Raw genomic sequence first — 13662 nt, forward strand, 5'->3', positions numbered from 1 at the left:
AGATGGGGAAATCTTGATTAAATGGTTCCCCCATACCAGTCTTTATCAAGAGTCTTCATTCCCATAAAAACATAAAAACATCCTTCCTAATATGTGATTCTTGGCATTTTGACTTCTCTCTCCCTTTTCTTACCCTCTGCTTCTGTGAGAATGCAAAAGGCTTCCCAGGAATTTTCTCTATTGCTATTTGGAAAGGCTAACCTGTCATTCCTAGACAAATTCAGCCGCCCTAAACAGCCCAGCTCTGCATCAGTTTTGTCTGTTAGGATATTAGATTCTTTTAATTCTGTGTTTCATCATTTGTCCCATCATGCATCTCTCTTCGCTCTGTGTCTTTCTGTGCCTCTCTCTTATTTCCTCTCTCCTTCTTTCTTTTGCAACATCTCTCATTCTTGACTTAGCTTCATGTCACTTTCACGTTGCTCTGTGAGCCACAGTAAGAGCCCGCTCTTCAGTCCTTAAAAACATCAGGTGGGATGAGTCGAGGGCAACTGTACCTATATACAATTTGGTCATGAGACCATGAAGCCCACTCAGACTGACCTCTTGACCCCCAACAGTCACGAGTTTCGATTCCCTAACAGTCACCCTCACTCCGTCCTCTAGGAGGACAACAAACTGCATCACCGGTGTCACATGTCAAACGGCCAGGGCAAAGATCCAGGTCAGACGGTTCACAATTATAAAAGCAGCCCACTAAACTACAATGGTCAGCAAATGTGCCTTTTTTAAGGATATATTGTTACTTTAATAAAGTCATGCACCAATAAGAAATTTTCTCTGATATATATTTGGAGTTTTACAAATGTCTAATAAACTCATCTTACATCAACCTAACACAGCATTTACATAATTAATGTAATGAACAATGCAATTCAATGGATTCAATTCAATGTCATATAAGCTGCAAAGACATATAACTTGTACAAAAATGACAGAAATGTTGTCATGTTCAACTAACTGCAGAAGCAATCACACCTTTCAAAGTTACACAATTGACTCAAAATATATCACCTTTAACACCTTGATATTTCCCACAAAAAAATGAGAGAAAAGGCATGAGCCACAGGTGTAAAAGGAGCAGAGCACAAAAGAGCTATGGAATAGCCTATTAATGTAAAGGAGAGGGCTAAACCTAGAGAATGACAATGTGACCCATCATTTAACTTATGTACACAATTCAACATCTCCACTATGCCAAAAAGGGGGTACCATTTGAATTACAATACATCATTTGTGTTCTTGGAGTAAAGGTTCAACTACTGTTTTGTAATTATTCTGTTGTAATTAGGACAGTTCAATTTTGGACTGATCTGATATAAAATATGAAATGAAATGAAATGAAATAATTTGTTTTACAACTGCAGTTACTGATATTGATGTTCGCCTACCACTATGAGGTATCAAAAATCACAGCAAAGGTAAGCATTGCATAAGTAATTGTCACTTACAACAAATAATTTGAATGAATGTATTCTGCAATAAAATGTGATGTTGTTGTGTCATATTAATTCAACAAGTTGCTGTCCTTAAAAAAAGTTCGTGGTATAAGAATGAATGAAGAAAGAAAGAATTTATTAAAATGGTTAACTCACATCAAAACGAATAAATAAAACTTAATGTCAGGGGCATTTTCTGAATAATTATCTATATTAATATTTGTGAAAATAACGAAGCATGAAATTTTAAATAGAAACATTAGGCCTATTGAAATGTCAACGGCGCATATATAAATAGAGGCAGATGTGCTTAATTTTAAGTCAAATTAAACAAGACTGAACTGAATTCTCTAAAATTTGTTACATTACGTGTAACTTTTGCGCAAATGATTATTTCGATAATTTTAGCATTTTCACAATATGAAGGTCTATTTCTGTCTCTATACACCACCAAAAGAAACTCACAACTGCTGTGCTGTGCTAACTGGACAAACAGCACACACTCAGGCAGCTATACAAAAACACAAACAATGCATGTATTAATCTATGATTGTTGAAAGTGTGATAGCCTATAGCAATATATATATTTCACTAATGCTGTGTAAAAAGTGCAGCCAACTTTTGAACAACGGACACAAAGCTACTGCGGCATAAGAATCATTACTCTTTCTGCAGAACATTTATTTAACATTCTGCACAAATGATGTGCAAAAATACATTTTGAAATACTTCCCAAATACACAACTGTAACACTGTCTAAAGGAAGAATGCAAAATCTTATTTGTTTAATTGTATCCATTGCACTACTGTTTCAAATTTTACTTCAGTGCACGCTCATTTACAGTACTTAAAAAACTCACTTCAAAGACGGGAGCAGGCAAATCCCGAGGAAACGGCAGGCACCGGACTTGAATATTTTGTTTCCCCCCCTCAGAGACGCTACTCCTGAGTAGACGGTATGACATGTACATCCACAAGCAAACACAGAGGTCTTGGAGCATTTTTCTGTATATGTGTGCGTTTGCTGAGACACAGTGAAAAGACACGCACTAAAGAGAGACACACGTCTTTTTCTCTTTTCTTTTTTTATATACACAGAACTGCTTTTTGTTCCTCATTTTTTCATTTAAGGGGGTAATGGAAGGGGGGTGTTCGTTTGATCACATGATTACAATTCACCTGAGATAAAACAAAGGGCGCAAAGAAAGGAGTAGAGAGGGAATGCGAGAGAGAGAGGGAGAGAGAGAGAAACAGACAGAGAGATTCACTCATGGCTAGGATTCCTTATCAGAGTCAACATTCATGGATAATGAAAAAAGAAGTGATTTTTGGGGAGGGGGGTGTTGTGAGATGGAAATACAAGGGGTTATTGTTGAGTAGAACAGCGCGTGTATTTGTGTGCGCTTGAGCCGTAATATTCCCCCGTCTCTCTTCTCTATATTTTCTGCAAATGCTGTTTGGTTTTAAATGTGTGCTCTGTGTAGCTAAGTGACTGTGCACTGATGCAATTATAAAACTAACACATAGTATGAAGTGACGCAGTGTTTGCTCTGGGATTATATTTCAATCCAACATAGCAGAGCAGAGATTGTAAATCTTGAAGCAGATACTGTATGTTTCAGTAGACGACGATGAATATAGATTTCTTAATTGTGTAAGGTATTTTGGCTTATCAAATGTGCAATACAACCGAACATAAACACATACAGACAAACATGTGGTTATGAAAAGTCCAAGCTTTCCAAAAATCTCGGTACATTGCACAGTCAGATATGTTTCTGTCTACTTCTTCTTCATATAACTAAAAGTTCATAACCCCACACATTGGTATTACATAGCCAAAATGTGCGTTTACGTAGGCTACAGTGGACAATATAGGAAAGCGACTATGCGTCATGCGTAATGGAACGGAGATGCCGCTGCGCACAGCAGGTGCGCCGCGACCTGGATGCGCAAGCATGCCATTGGCCCTACTTGTCTCCGGTACAGCTCATGAGAACTAGCCCACGGCGTGCCCCACGCTTTCGACTCCCCTCTGCCCCTAAGGCAAACAGGCCGGGAGAAGCCAGCTCCAACAACGCGCCCTGTGTGATGCCCTGGTCACCACACAGCTAATTCACCTTTCATCCCGGACCACTTTTCACGACTTAAATTGAGCACTTTCAGGGTGCGCTGGTAGTGAGTGTGTCCATCTCGTGATTAAATAGGCCTATCAATGTACAGTGCAAAATCAAACCCACGTGGTAAACACACAGACATCACGTTATGCCCATATTTACAAAAGTACATGCCTAATAAGATTGAACAAACTTTAATAATAACTACAGTGCAGACATCATAACTTAAATTGCACAATTAAGCGAGGTTATTGCATACACTTTTACTAATATCTTCGCATACTTAGCGATGAGAATAAACAAATATAGCCTACATAAATATCTGTGGATAAATATATAAATGCAGCCTACATAAATATCTATGGTTAGTATTTACCCACCCAAAAACATTAAGCCTGTGCTTTACAGACACGTAGGCCTAAAGCGAAAGTGATGTTATATTTTACACAAATGTAGGCCTATAGGAATGTGTAAATCTATACCTTTAATATGTTTAACTATTCATATAATTTAATATTGAGCGGCACATAGTTTTGTACAGAGCAACATGTTTTTCTCGGGATCAACAGGTGTCAATTTATTTAATCCTTTTCGACAAATATTCTTATATACCGAATTTGTGAAACTCTAAAATCAAAAAGCAGAAATTACAACTCACACAACTTTCTAATGCATTTCGAAAAGTCTATCGGAATCGGCCCTATTGCCTCAGAAATCCCGCCCCACGGGGCGAGATATTGGAGAATGCTCAACAGCCAATCACAGAAGGGGCTGGAGTGTAAGTTTGCTGCTCCTTTAAGATTTTTTTTCACAAAATGTATTTTTTTCTCTTTCCTCACACAACGGAGCTCTTTAAGCCCCAGTGTGCGACACAGAGCGGGCATTCATAGCGGGGCAGCGCGAGCGAGGGGGCTGGGGAGTGAGCGGGAGCGTCACTTTGGGAACTCGGGAACTCACGGACTCTAGTGCTAAGCGGGCGACCTCCTTTTTCAATACAGAAGTAAGACGCTTAGCATTTCACAAATTTCTTGTAGCGTTGTTTATCTTTTCTTTCTGAATCTTTCTGTGGCTCGTAATGTTAAGGGAATATTTTACATGTTTTGTCTTGATGAGAAATTGCGTATTATAATTATTATTATTATTATTGTTATTATAATTATAATTATTATTGGCTGTGTAGTTGCAAATGGCTAAATTCAGAGTTATTGACATTCCCAAACTGACGTTATTTTACTTTCAACTGGTCTAGGAGGATTAACATTTGCTGAAATGGGTTTACGCAGCTTTCTTCGTGTGTTGAGTTCAATAGTTCTTGATTGTTATAAACTGCATAGTCTATGTCACTAACTGAATGGGAAAACTGTGGAAAAAATAAGCCATTATCTTATGTCCTTTTGTCATGTCTAATTACACAGCTGAAACACATTTTAGGAAGAGAAAACAATTTCGCCAAAATAGTTCGGATTATTTTTAAACCTTGACCCCTTTAATCGCAAATAACCACAGCCGCCTCTAACTGAAGCACAGTTAGAGAGTTACAGTTGTTCATAAAATAAACTTTTTATGCATACGCCCATTCAAAAATATTTTAAAAGTTCAGTTAAGCAGTAGTGTCGACATATCTAAATGCAGACAGAATACCTGAATGAGGCCACGATGTCTATCTCAACATCCATAGAGCGTTGCCTAATTTTCTTTTTTCTCAAAGCAGAAACGTGCTAGGCTGTTACGGGACATGGCGCATCTGACATTTTCAGGTTTGTCTGGTATATTAGGTTGCTTGTTACGCTTGGCAAATTGGCGACATAAATGCACTGTACAACAAATGAAACGAGGTCTAAACCATTTTGGTCAGGTTGTTCAAGAATCAAAATGTCTTAGAATCTGCCGCAAACGACTGAATCAACGTTGTGGCATAACTAGGATAGGTTGCACATGATTAAATTTGTTGCACAGTTAATTAAACTGAACAATTCTTAGCTACAAACGAAGTACTTTGCATAACCACGCAGGAATTTGGGACAAGTTATTGCCAAGTCAAGCGATGAAATTAGCAGTTTGTCATCACGTTATATTGCTCTGTATTTCTAGGACTGGACTATATACGTTTACATGGGAAATTATCATCTGGTGGGTAAAAGACACTCAACAAAACATAAACAGAAATATAAGTAATTAGGCTATGCTATGTTCTGCTGCACCAAATATGACAGATTGGCATGGCTCACTTATTTCACATAGCCAAAAATATTTCAGTTGATGAATGAATGAATAGGCTACATGGAAAATGCAGTAATGTAACCTAAACACAGCATTTACGCACAATTAAAAGTATTTACATAAAAACAGAAAACTGCCCATAAAACTAGATGGAAAACATAAGGTGTGTATAGTGACTAACACAGTGATCCTCTGTTTCGAGTGCAAGCGTGCGAGCCGCAGTAGCACGTCATATGGCTCACCGACCTCTTTCCGCAAAGGCATTCCCCTTTTCAGTAGGAGCAGGGAAATGAAGAGCATTTACTCCGACATGGCAGAGATCTCTTGGCTTGAATGTCGTCGGTGACAAAAACAAAAAGACTCCAAGCATCAGATAACCCATGATCCCATTATAAACTTGATGCAGTAGGCTACTGGAATCACATCTGGCAAATCAATTTTAGCACTAATACTTGTCTGGTTTGGCAGCAGCACTGAACTTTCTCAAGTTTAATCGGCCCACCTGTACTTTGATCTTAATTAAAAGCGAATTGGCTGGAGACATGCTGAATGACGTATCCCATTTCATCACTGTTACTGGACCACGGATAGTTGCATTAATTAAACAGTTTCTATTTGACTATGGCGCTCTCGAGATAAGCTTCTTGTTAGAACGCGTTAAGATGCCTAAACACCAGCAATCCAGCATCTGCTGAATACGAGAAATGTAGCTTCATGGAAACCACTTAACGCAGACCCAATATCCAACGGGCACATTTCAATTAAAGCCAAATTGAGTCACATTTAATGGGAACATTATTTCTCATTAAGTAAATGTCAATGTGTTTGTCATTACCAGTATCAAAACATACAGGTCACGGCCCGTAAGGACTGCCTTCGGTCCGTGGACAAAACCTAACATTTTCCCCGCAATATATACTACTCCTTCACTCACAAACAGCCTACAGTTCACAGACGCGGATACACACATATAGGCCTAGCCACACGCTGTTTGTATTTCCAGCGTCAGGCCCATGTTTATCTAGGAGTTCCGCGGCATAAAGCCCAGCCCTGTGCTGGTGCGGGCGCATATTATTCCAACACTTGCTCTCCAGGGAGCTTGCAATAACTGTCAAACCTTAAACAGTAGCTTGTTAGCGGGAGGGAGGCCTGGGCTAGAAAAATATTCAGATCGAGCCAGAGCGACCAGGGTAAACTGACGCACGCACGATTGCGACGTGGCCCTAATATGTAAGATTGCAATACATTTCTAAAACTTTTTGAAAACATTCTTTTTGAACATGTATTCAGTTCGCCTCGAATTTCTAATCGGATAGAAATTATAGAATATATATGTATAGTTTAAATCTCAAATTCAGTCAAATGTAATCTGATATGTTGGTAAAGGTGTCATGGATGTACTGTTATCATGTATATGACATACCCAATTTCTATTATTCTTGGCAGGTGTTTACTGTTAACGTGTGGTGTAAAACAGACGTGAAGACAACATACACACACACAAGTGGATTACCAGACAGCGGATTGAGAAAAGCAGCTCCCTGAGGTTTTACCAAATTTAAACCATTCAAAGGCGCGTAAAGCGTGGGACTGCACCCGTACGAATGGAAAGAACTTTAATGTGCAATTCGAATAGAATTGCGGAGAGAAGACTGAGAGTTGAAACTGATTGGAAATTTATATAAACAATTTTCGAATGGATAAAATAAATCAATAAACGTATTGGCACAAAAGAAAGCAAATCTCTACCAAGGGAAAGTATTGATTCGGTACAACCCTACGTAGTCACTCCGGCAGAAAAGCAGCAGAGCAATAAGTAGCCTGCTTTGTGCAACGTTTCCAGGAGAAAGTTTATTATAGTGAATAATAAGATGTCGGGAGAGGAACAGAGCTTGTCTGAGGTGGAGATGAGTCCTGGCGTCTCGGATGATGGCCACTCCATGTCTCCTGGCCACTCCTCGGGGCCTGCAGGTGGAGCGGACTCACCTTTGTCTGGACAGCAGCCACAGCTGTCATCAGTTGGAGAGGAAGGTGGCAGCAGGGTCTCCATCAAGTCTGACGAAGAGGATGACCGCTTCCCCATTGGTATACGCGAGGCGGTAAGCCAGGTGCTGAACGGATACGATTGGACGCTAGTGCCCATGCCGGTGCGCGTGAACTCAGGAAGCAAGAGCAAGCCGCATGTGAAAAGACCCATGAATGCCTTCATGGTGTGGGCGCAGGCCGCGCGGCGAAAACTCGCTGACCAGTACCCTCACCTGCACAACGCCGAGCTTAGTAAAACATTGGGGAAATTGTGGAGGTAAGTCCAGGATGCAGAGCCAACAGACACTCCCCCCACAGTTGTGTCAAGATAAGAGTTCATTAGGCAACGGTGTTTCTCGGGCATAAATGTGCCTATAGACAAACACTGTGGAGATTTTCGGAATTGCTAGCTAATCCTATTCATGCAGTGTGGATCCTTAATGTAAAGACCTAAATGGTTAGCAGGCAGTCAAATTAATACGGTAATGTACCATACTTTTAAGTGTAGGCCTGTTCTTTGAGGAGCCCTTGTAGTAAGTGAGAATCTATATATAGACATCCTCCGTTAATCAACGCTTCTTCACATAAATAGCAACATAATGACATTAACCAAATAGATGATAGACATTTGAAAGGCTAGCTGCAAATTGGCAAATCAGTCAAATGAATCCTATAATCTACATTTGGTGACAAAACAAAGTGGGTCTGTAGACAAGTCACTAGATGTATTTAGTTGTGCCTTAGGCCAGCCGAACTATTAACCTTATTCCTAAATCCCTACATTAACCAAATAAAGACTTCACCAAGAAGATTTCATAATTGACCAGTAAGAATGATATGAGATTCAAAGGTCAGCCTTTTCCCATCCTAATCCCTATTGTCCTATGGCCCAATTACATCTGAAGGCACTTAAATTGAATTACAGGTCCTCAAAAAAAAAAAAAAAAATGATGACTATTGTGGTGTGCAATGTGGCTCATAGGCTACTATGCTTTGAAAATGTTCCAAAAGTCATTTGACCTCTAAAAGTAACTTCACATCTAACAAACACCACAGGAAATAATTTGTTATCTGAATTAAATAAGGTTGTGTCAAAGTCAATGGCCCCTTTTATTTAAGGTTAGGGTGTCAGGAGGGTCATTAAATTAAGATGTGTGGGGCTGATCCAATTTCCAACCTCAAGTGTAACCAATGGTATATGGACCAGCTATATGTATCAGGAATCTATTAGTAATGCAGATATGGACCACTCACATTCTCACTCTGTGTGCGTTCACCTTCTCAGGCTCTTGAATGAAAATGACAAGCGGCCCTTCATCGAGGAAGCAGAGAGGCTGCGGAAACAGCACAAGAAGGACTACCCGGAATACAAATACCAGCCGCGCCGCCGGAAGAACGGCAAGCCCAACTCCAGCACTGAGGCCGATGCCCACTCAGAGGGTGAGGTCAGCCACAGCCAATCACACTACAAGAGCCTCCACCTAGAAGTGGCCCACGGCGCAGGGGCAGGGTCTCCACTGGCCGATGGGCACCACCCCCACGCTGCAGGTGTGCCACAGATGACTCTCTCTGCCACCTCTGTGTCCTTTGACTGCACCTCACAGGGCCCGCCACTGCTCCCACACACACTCTCTCTCTCCTTAAAGGGGCTCAGACATGTGTAGAACGTCAAGATTGATGTGTTTGTCACCTTGAGATAAGTCTTGTGTGGTCCTTACCTGTACATACTTCTGCAAAGCTCAATATTTGTCCCTCTTTGTGTCTTTGTATGTGAAGCTAGTTACTTTTAGATCATCGCAGTTTCTGCATTTGAGAGGTTTATTTAATTTACCGTTAAACAACCTCCCAACACTGTGTTTAGTGTCGTGCAAAGGTCTTCTGGTAACTCAGAGGCCAACTAATGATGGGCATCTTTTGCCTGTGTTAATAGGAATAATAAGAATTAATCCCCTGAAAATGTAGATCCCTGTGACTGAATAAAAACATTTGAATGGTTTTGGCTGCTGACACAGGAAACTGACAATGATCTGTTAATGTCTGCGCCCCTTTAAAACATCATGACAGGCCAATTACACAATCAGGCCAATCTACCACTTACTTGCACTTACTCTACTTGCCTTGCTAAGTCCAGGTGTATTATTTTCTTGTTCCTTTCCATTACTGTGACTGAAGTTCTTTTTTTTCCTTACAGGCCAGAGCCACAGTCCTCCAACGCCCCCGACTACGCCCAAGACTGAGCTGCAGTCCGGGAAGTCCGGCGAGGGGAAGCGAGAGGGTGGCGGAGCCGGAGGCTCCCGTGGGGGCCTGGGCGTGGGAGCCGATGGGGGCTCCGGGTCAGCGTCCGGTGCCGGCAAGCCCCACATCGACTTTGGGAACGTGGACATCGGTGAGATCAGCCACGACGTCATGGCCAACATGGAGCCGTTCGATGTGAATGAGTTCGACCAGTACCTCCCACCCAACGGGCACCCGGGCGTTGGCGGTAGCTCGGGGGCTGCCGGGGCGGCGGGCTCGTCCGCCTCGCCGTACGCCTACGGCATCTCCACGGCCCTGGCGGCGGCCAGCGGACACTCGGCCGCCTGGCTGTCCAAGCAGCACCAGCAGCAGCAGCAGCAGCAGCAGGGGCACCACGCCGCCTCGCTGGCCTCTGACCCGTCCAAAGCCCAGATCAAGAGCGAGGCTGGCCCGCCGGTGGGCCACTTCGCCGGGGAGACGGGCAGCAGCGGCTCCCACGTCACCTACACCCCGCTCAGCCTGCCCCACTACAGCTCGGCCTTCCCCACGCTGGCCTCCCGCGCCCAGTTTGCCGATTACGCCGACCACCAGGCCTCGGGCTCCTACTACGCCCACTCCAGCCAGGCCTCGGGTCTCTACTCGGCCTTCTCCTACATGGGGCCCTCGCAGAGGCCCCTCTACACAGCCATCACAGACCCCTCCAGCGTGCCCCAGTCCCACAGCCCCACGCACTGGGAGCAGCCTGTCTACACCACCCTCTCGCGTCCTTGACAGAGACCTGGAGAAGAAGAAGAAGAAGAAGAAGAAGAAGAAGAAGGAGAGGAGGTGGAGGAGGAGGAGAAAGAGGGGGGAGAAGGTGGCGGAGGAGCGGGAGGAAGAAGAAGAAGAGGAGGAGGAAGGAGAGGAAGAGGACAGCGCCTCGGCGTCCCACAGCCTTCGCATCACAGAGCGGACGGCTGGAGAGCTGGGGAGATGCAGCCCAGTCCGACCCACTCTGGTCAGGTGCCAAACCAGACAAGCCAGCAGGGCTTCGGGGTGACAAGTGGGGCTTGGAGTTCTTGGGGTAACATGGAGTAGTGTACAGTACACAGTTACTTACTGACGGCTAGGTAGTACGATTTGATTCATTGTTTGTGAATGGGGGAGTGTGGGTGTTGAAATAAGGAATGATGCCAACAATCAAGACAGATTTGTCATTTTAAACATGGAATTAAAATAAAAGAAGTAGTGAAAATGTTTATTGTAACAACCCCATTTATATCTCAGGCATAATGTAACAGGACACGTACAGTGTCTTCTTCAAGGCTTATCATTTCCAAGTATTTGTGTATCCTCTCAGTGTGAGGAAGTGCCTTCATGATACAAACACTGTGTAGTGTAATGGGAAGTTTGTCACTGCATTGTAGGGAGTACTAATAAACATGACCAAAGTTTTGAGACCAAAACTTTAAAGACCAAGAAATGAACTGGTTTTAAAATAAGCAGGCCTCCACTTTATATATATATACACACATTGTCATTGCCATCATACTCTTAGGTCAGTTACTTTTCTATTTGGAAACCATATAAACACAAGACTACGGCGGTGACTGTTAGCATTTCCAATTCGATCTCGTTGAGCAGTTCTCTCCAGCACTGACTACTGATGTAATTCCGAACTGCTATAGGAAGACACTATTTTACAGACCTGGGACAGACACTGAAAGACAATATTATGTGTACATTCATAGGCGTTGATAATTGTTTTAAAACAGTAATCTTTTTCTATTAACCAAAATAAAGGTCTTATTCATTAATCATAATACAGTATTTTTCATGTAGTCGTCCATGTAGTGTTTAATATTAATGTCAATGTTGTCAGTTTTTGTTGCCATTACTACACTGAAAAGTCTGCACCACTGCCCTTCAATTTTTATATTCAAAATTTGTTTGACATTCAAAATGTGTATATACTTCAGTGTCAAATTATAGTTTTGTAGATACTTGTTATGTAACTTTTTTTTTGCTCTCTTTTAAGTGCTTATCTGTAGTTCAACAAAGTGAAGTCCATTTGCCTGAGATTGTGTGAGACAAAATGAGAAAATAATTGTAACAGAAAACAAATTACTGTTAACCTCATTGTCACATTAGACTAATGTTTATAATGGCATGAAATACAATGATCATTCGACTCACCCACACACACATCATTCAGGAGATACTGTGGATAACTTCAGTGATTAAACCATGACCTGTGCATTTAGACGACTGTTATAACGTATGGATGTTGTCAATGTGTGGACTGTGCCATTTTGTCAGAGGTGGACTGTAAAAATGAATCAAAGTGATTTAAACCCATGCCATTTCCAAGCCAGAGGACCAGTAATCTGCAGATTTAATCGTCCATTTTGGGTGCCATACAATACGAGTTAAACCTTACACCATGGTTACACGTAGGTTCAGTATTTATATAAGAAATATAAGAGGGACAGTTATTTAATGTATGTTCCTTTCATCAGACTATTAATTTAAGTAATTTCTCTATATCCTTGTTTGACCCAGTGCAAGAGAGGGTATCATCTTGATATCATTGCAAGCTTTCACTTCGTTGCCTGATGTCTTGCCTTTCGTAGTATTATAAGCAAAAACATGTTCGTTATATATTACAAAATTTTTATTTATATTTGCTGGTATTATGTTTTGTTCACTGTTAACTGTTTTTTTTTGTTTTCCTTATATGTTGAAAGCCTATGACTGATACTGTTATATGTTATTTTGTACTTTCTCAGCTACATTGCCAGCAAACCAGAACACCAATGTAAATAGTAGAGATGAAACTTTAGAGACAGAATGACTAATGAATTCTCTCACACTAAATAAATCTGTACGCTTCCTGCTTTTGTAAAAAAAAAAGGATCTCCAGTGGTGGTTCATAAAGTGGCCCTTCAGTTGGGGTCAGGCAAATATGGGACAACCAGGGGTTAAGACAGAAATCCCAAACAAATCACAAACACAATGACATCAGTGACCAGTCTAAGGGTGCCCAAAAGGAACTTCTGTACATTTTTTATGGCGGAACGTCGGTAGCAGTTCCACTTCATGCGATAGAGTACAGTCAACATGTCTCTGAAGCAGCATGCAATTCTCCCCGGTCCCTACCACACATTCTTTACAGAGGCCTACAGAGAATACCATACAGACGACGCAGTACCTGACAGTACTGATGAGGCCACAGTTCCCGGTCATGCTGCTTTTAGGGCACAGCCATTGCCTTTGGTGTACAGTATATGTACATGTACCGGTATATGTATGCATGTTCACAAATATGTTTGCGTGGTTGTGCGTTCTCTCTGTGCGTATGTGTGTGTGCGCGCTACGGGTTAAGCCTGATTCCTAATTCCCTCCATTTAATCGGCTGTGTGATACTTTAGTAAGACAAAGAGCGCCATTGAGCCAGAGCTGAGGGAGGGGGGCCAAGGGCAGGAGATGGAGAGGGGGAGGGGGAGAGGGGGGGGGGGTGATGAGGGAGCCATATCCAGAACTTTGCTGTGATACAAAGGGACTCTCATACATGGAGGGCACACAGTCTCAGCACACCCTGCTCCTGCCCCTCCTCTCCCTCACCCCCCCCCACCACCACCACCCTT

The 13662-nt window shown here is 42.2% G+C and overlaps 1 protein-coding gene across 2 annotated transcripts; it reads left to right on the top strand.

Moving 5' to 3' along the window:
- Positions 1-4456: 4456 nt before the first annotated feature.
- sox10 (SRY-box transcription factor 10) lies at positions 4457-10877 on the top strand. Of its 2 annotated transcripts, none has more exons than XM_076265438.1 (4): positions 4457-4556; positions 7223-8078; positions 9087-9349; positions 9993-10877. In XM_076265438.1, the coding sequence occupies exons 2-4, from the start codon at positions 7648-7650 to the stop codon at positions 10805-10807; spliced, it is 1509 nt and encodes a 502-aa protein (XP_076121553.1). In that variant the 5' UTR covers positions 4457-4556; positions 7223-7647; the 3' UTR covers positions 10808-10877. The 2 variants fall into 2 exon arrangements, with proteins under 2 accessions (XP_076121553.1, XP_076121554.1); XM_076265439.1 differs by having other exon boundaries at positions 9087-9241.
- The last annotated feature ends 2785 nt before the right edge of the window (positions 10878-13662 follow it).

This window comes from Alosa pseudoharengus, unplaced genomic scaffold (genome assembly GCF_046254945.1).
Source record: "Alosa pseudoharengus isolate Yale_2024_CS ecotype anadromous, Long Island Sound unplaced genomic scaffold, YU_APseudo_1.1 YU_APseudo_1.1_scf_4, whole genome shotgun sequence".
Lineage (NCBI taxonomy): Eukaryota > Metazoa > Chordata > Actinopteri > Clupeiformes > Clupeidae > Alosa > Alosa pseudoharengus.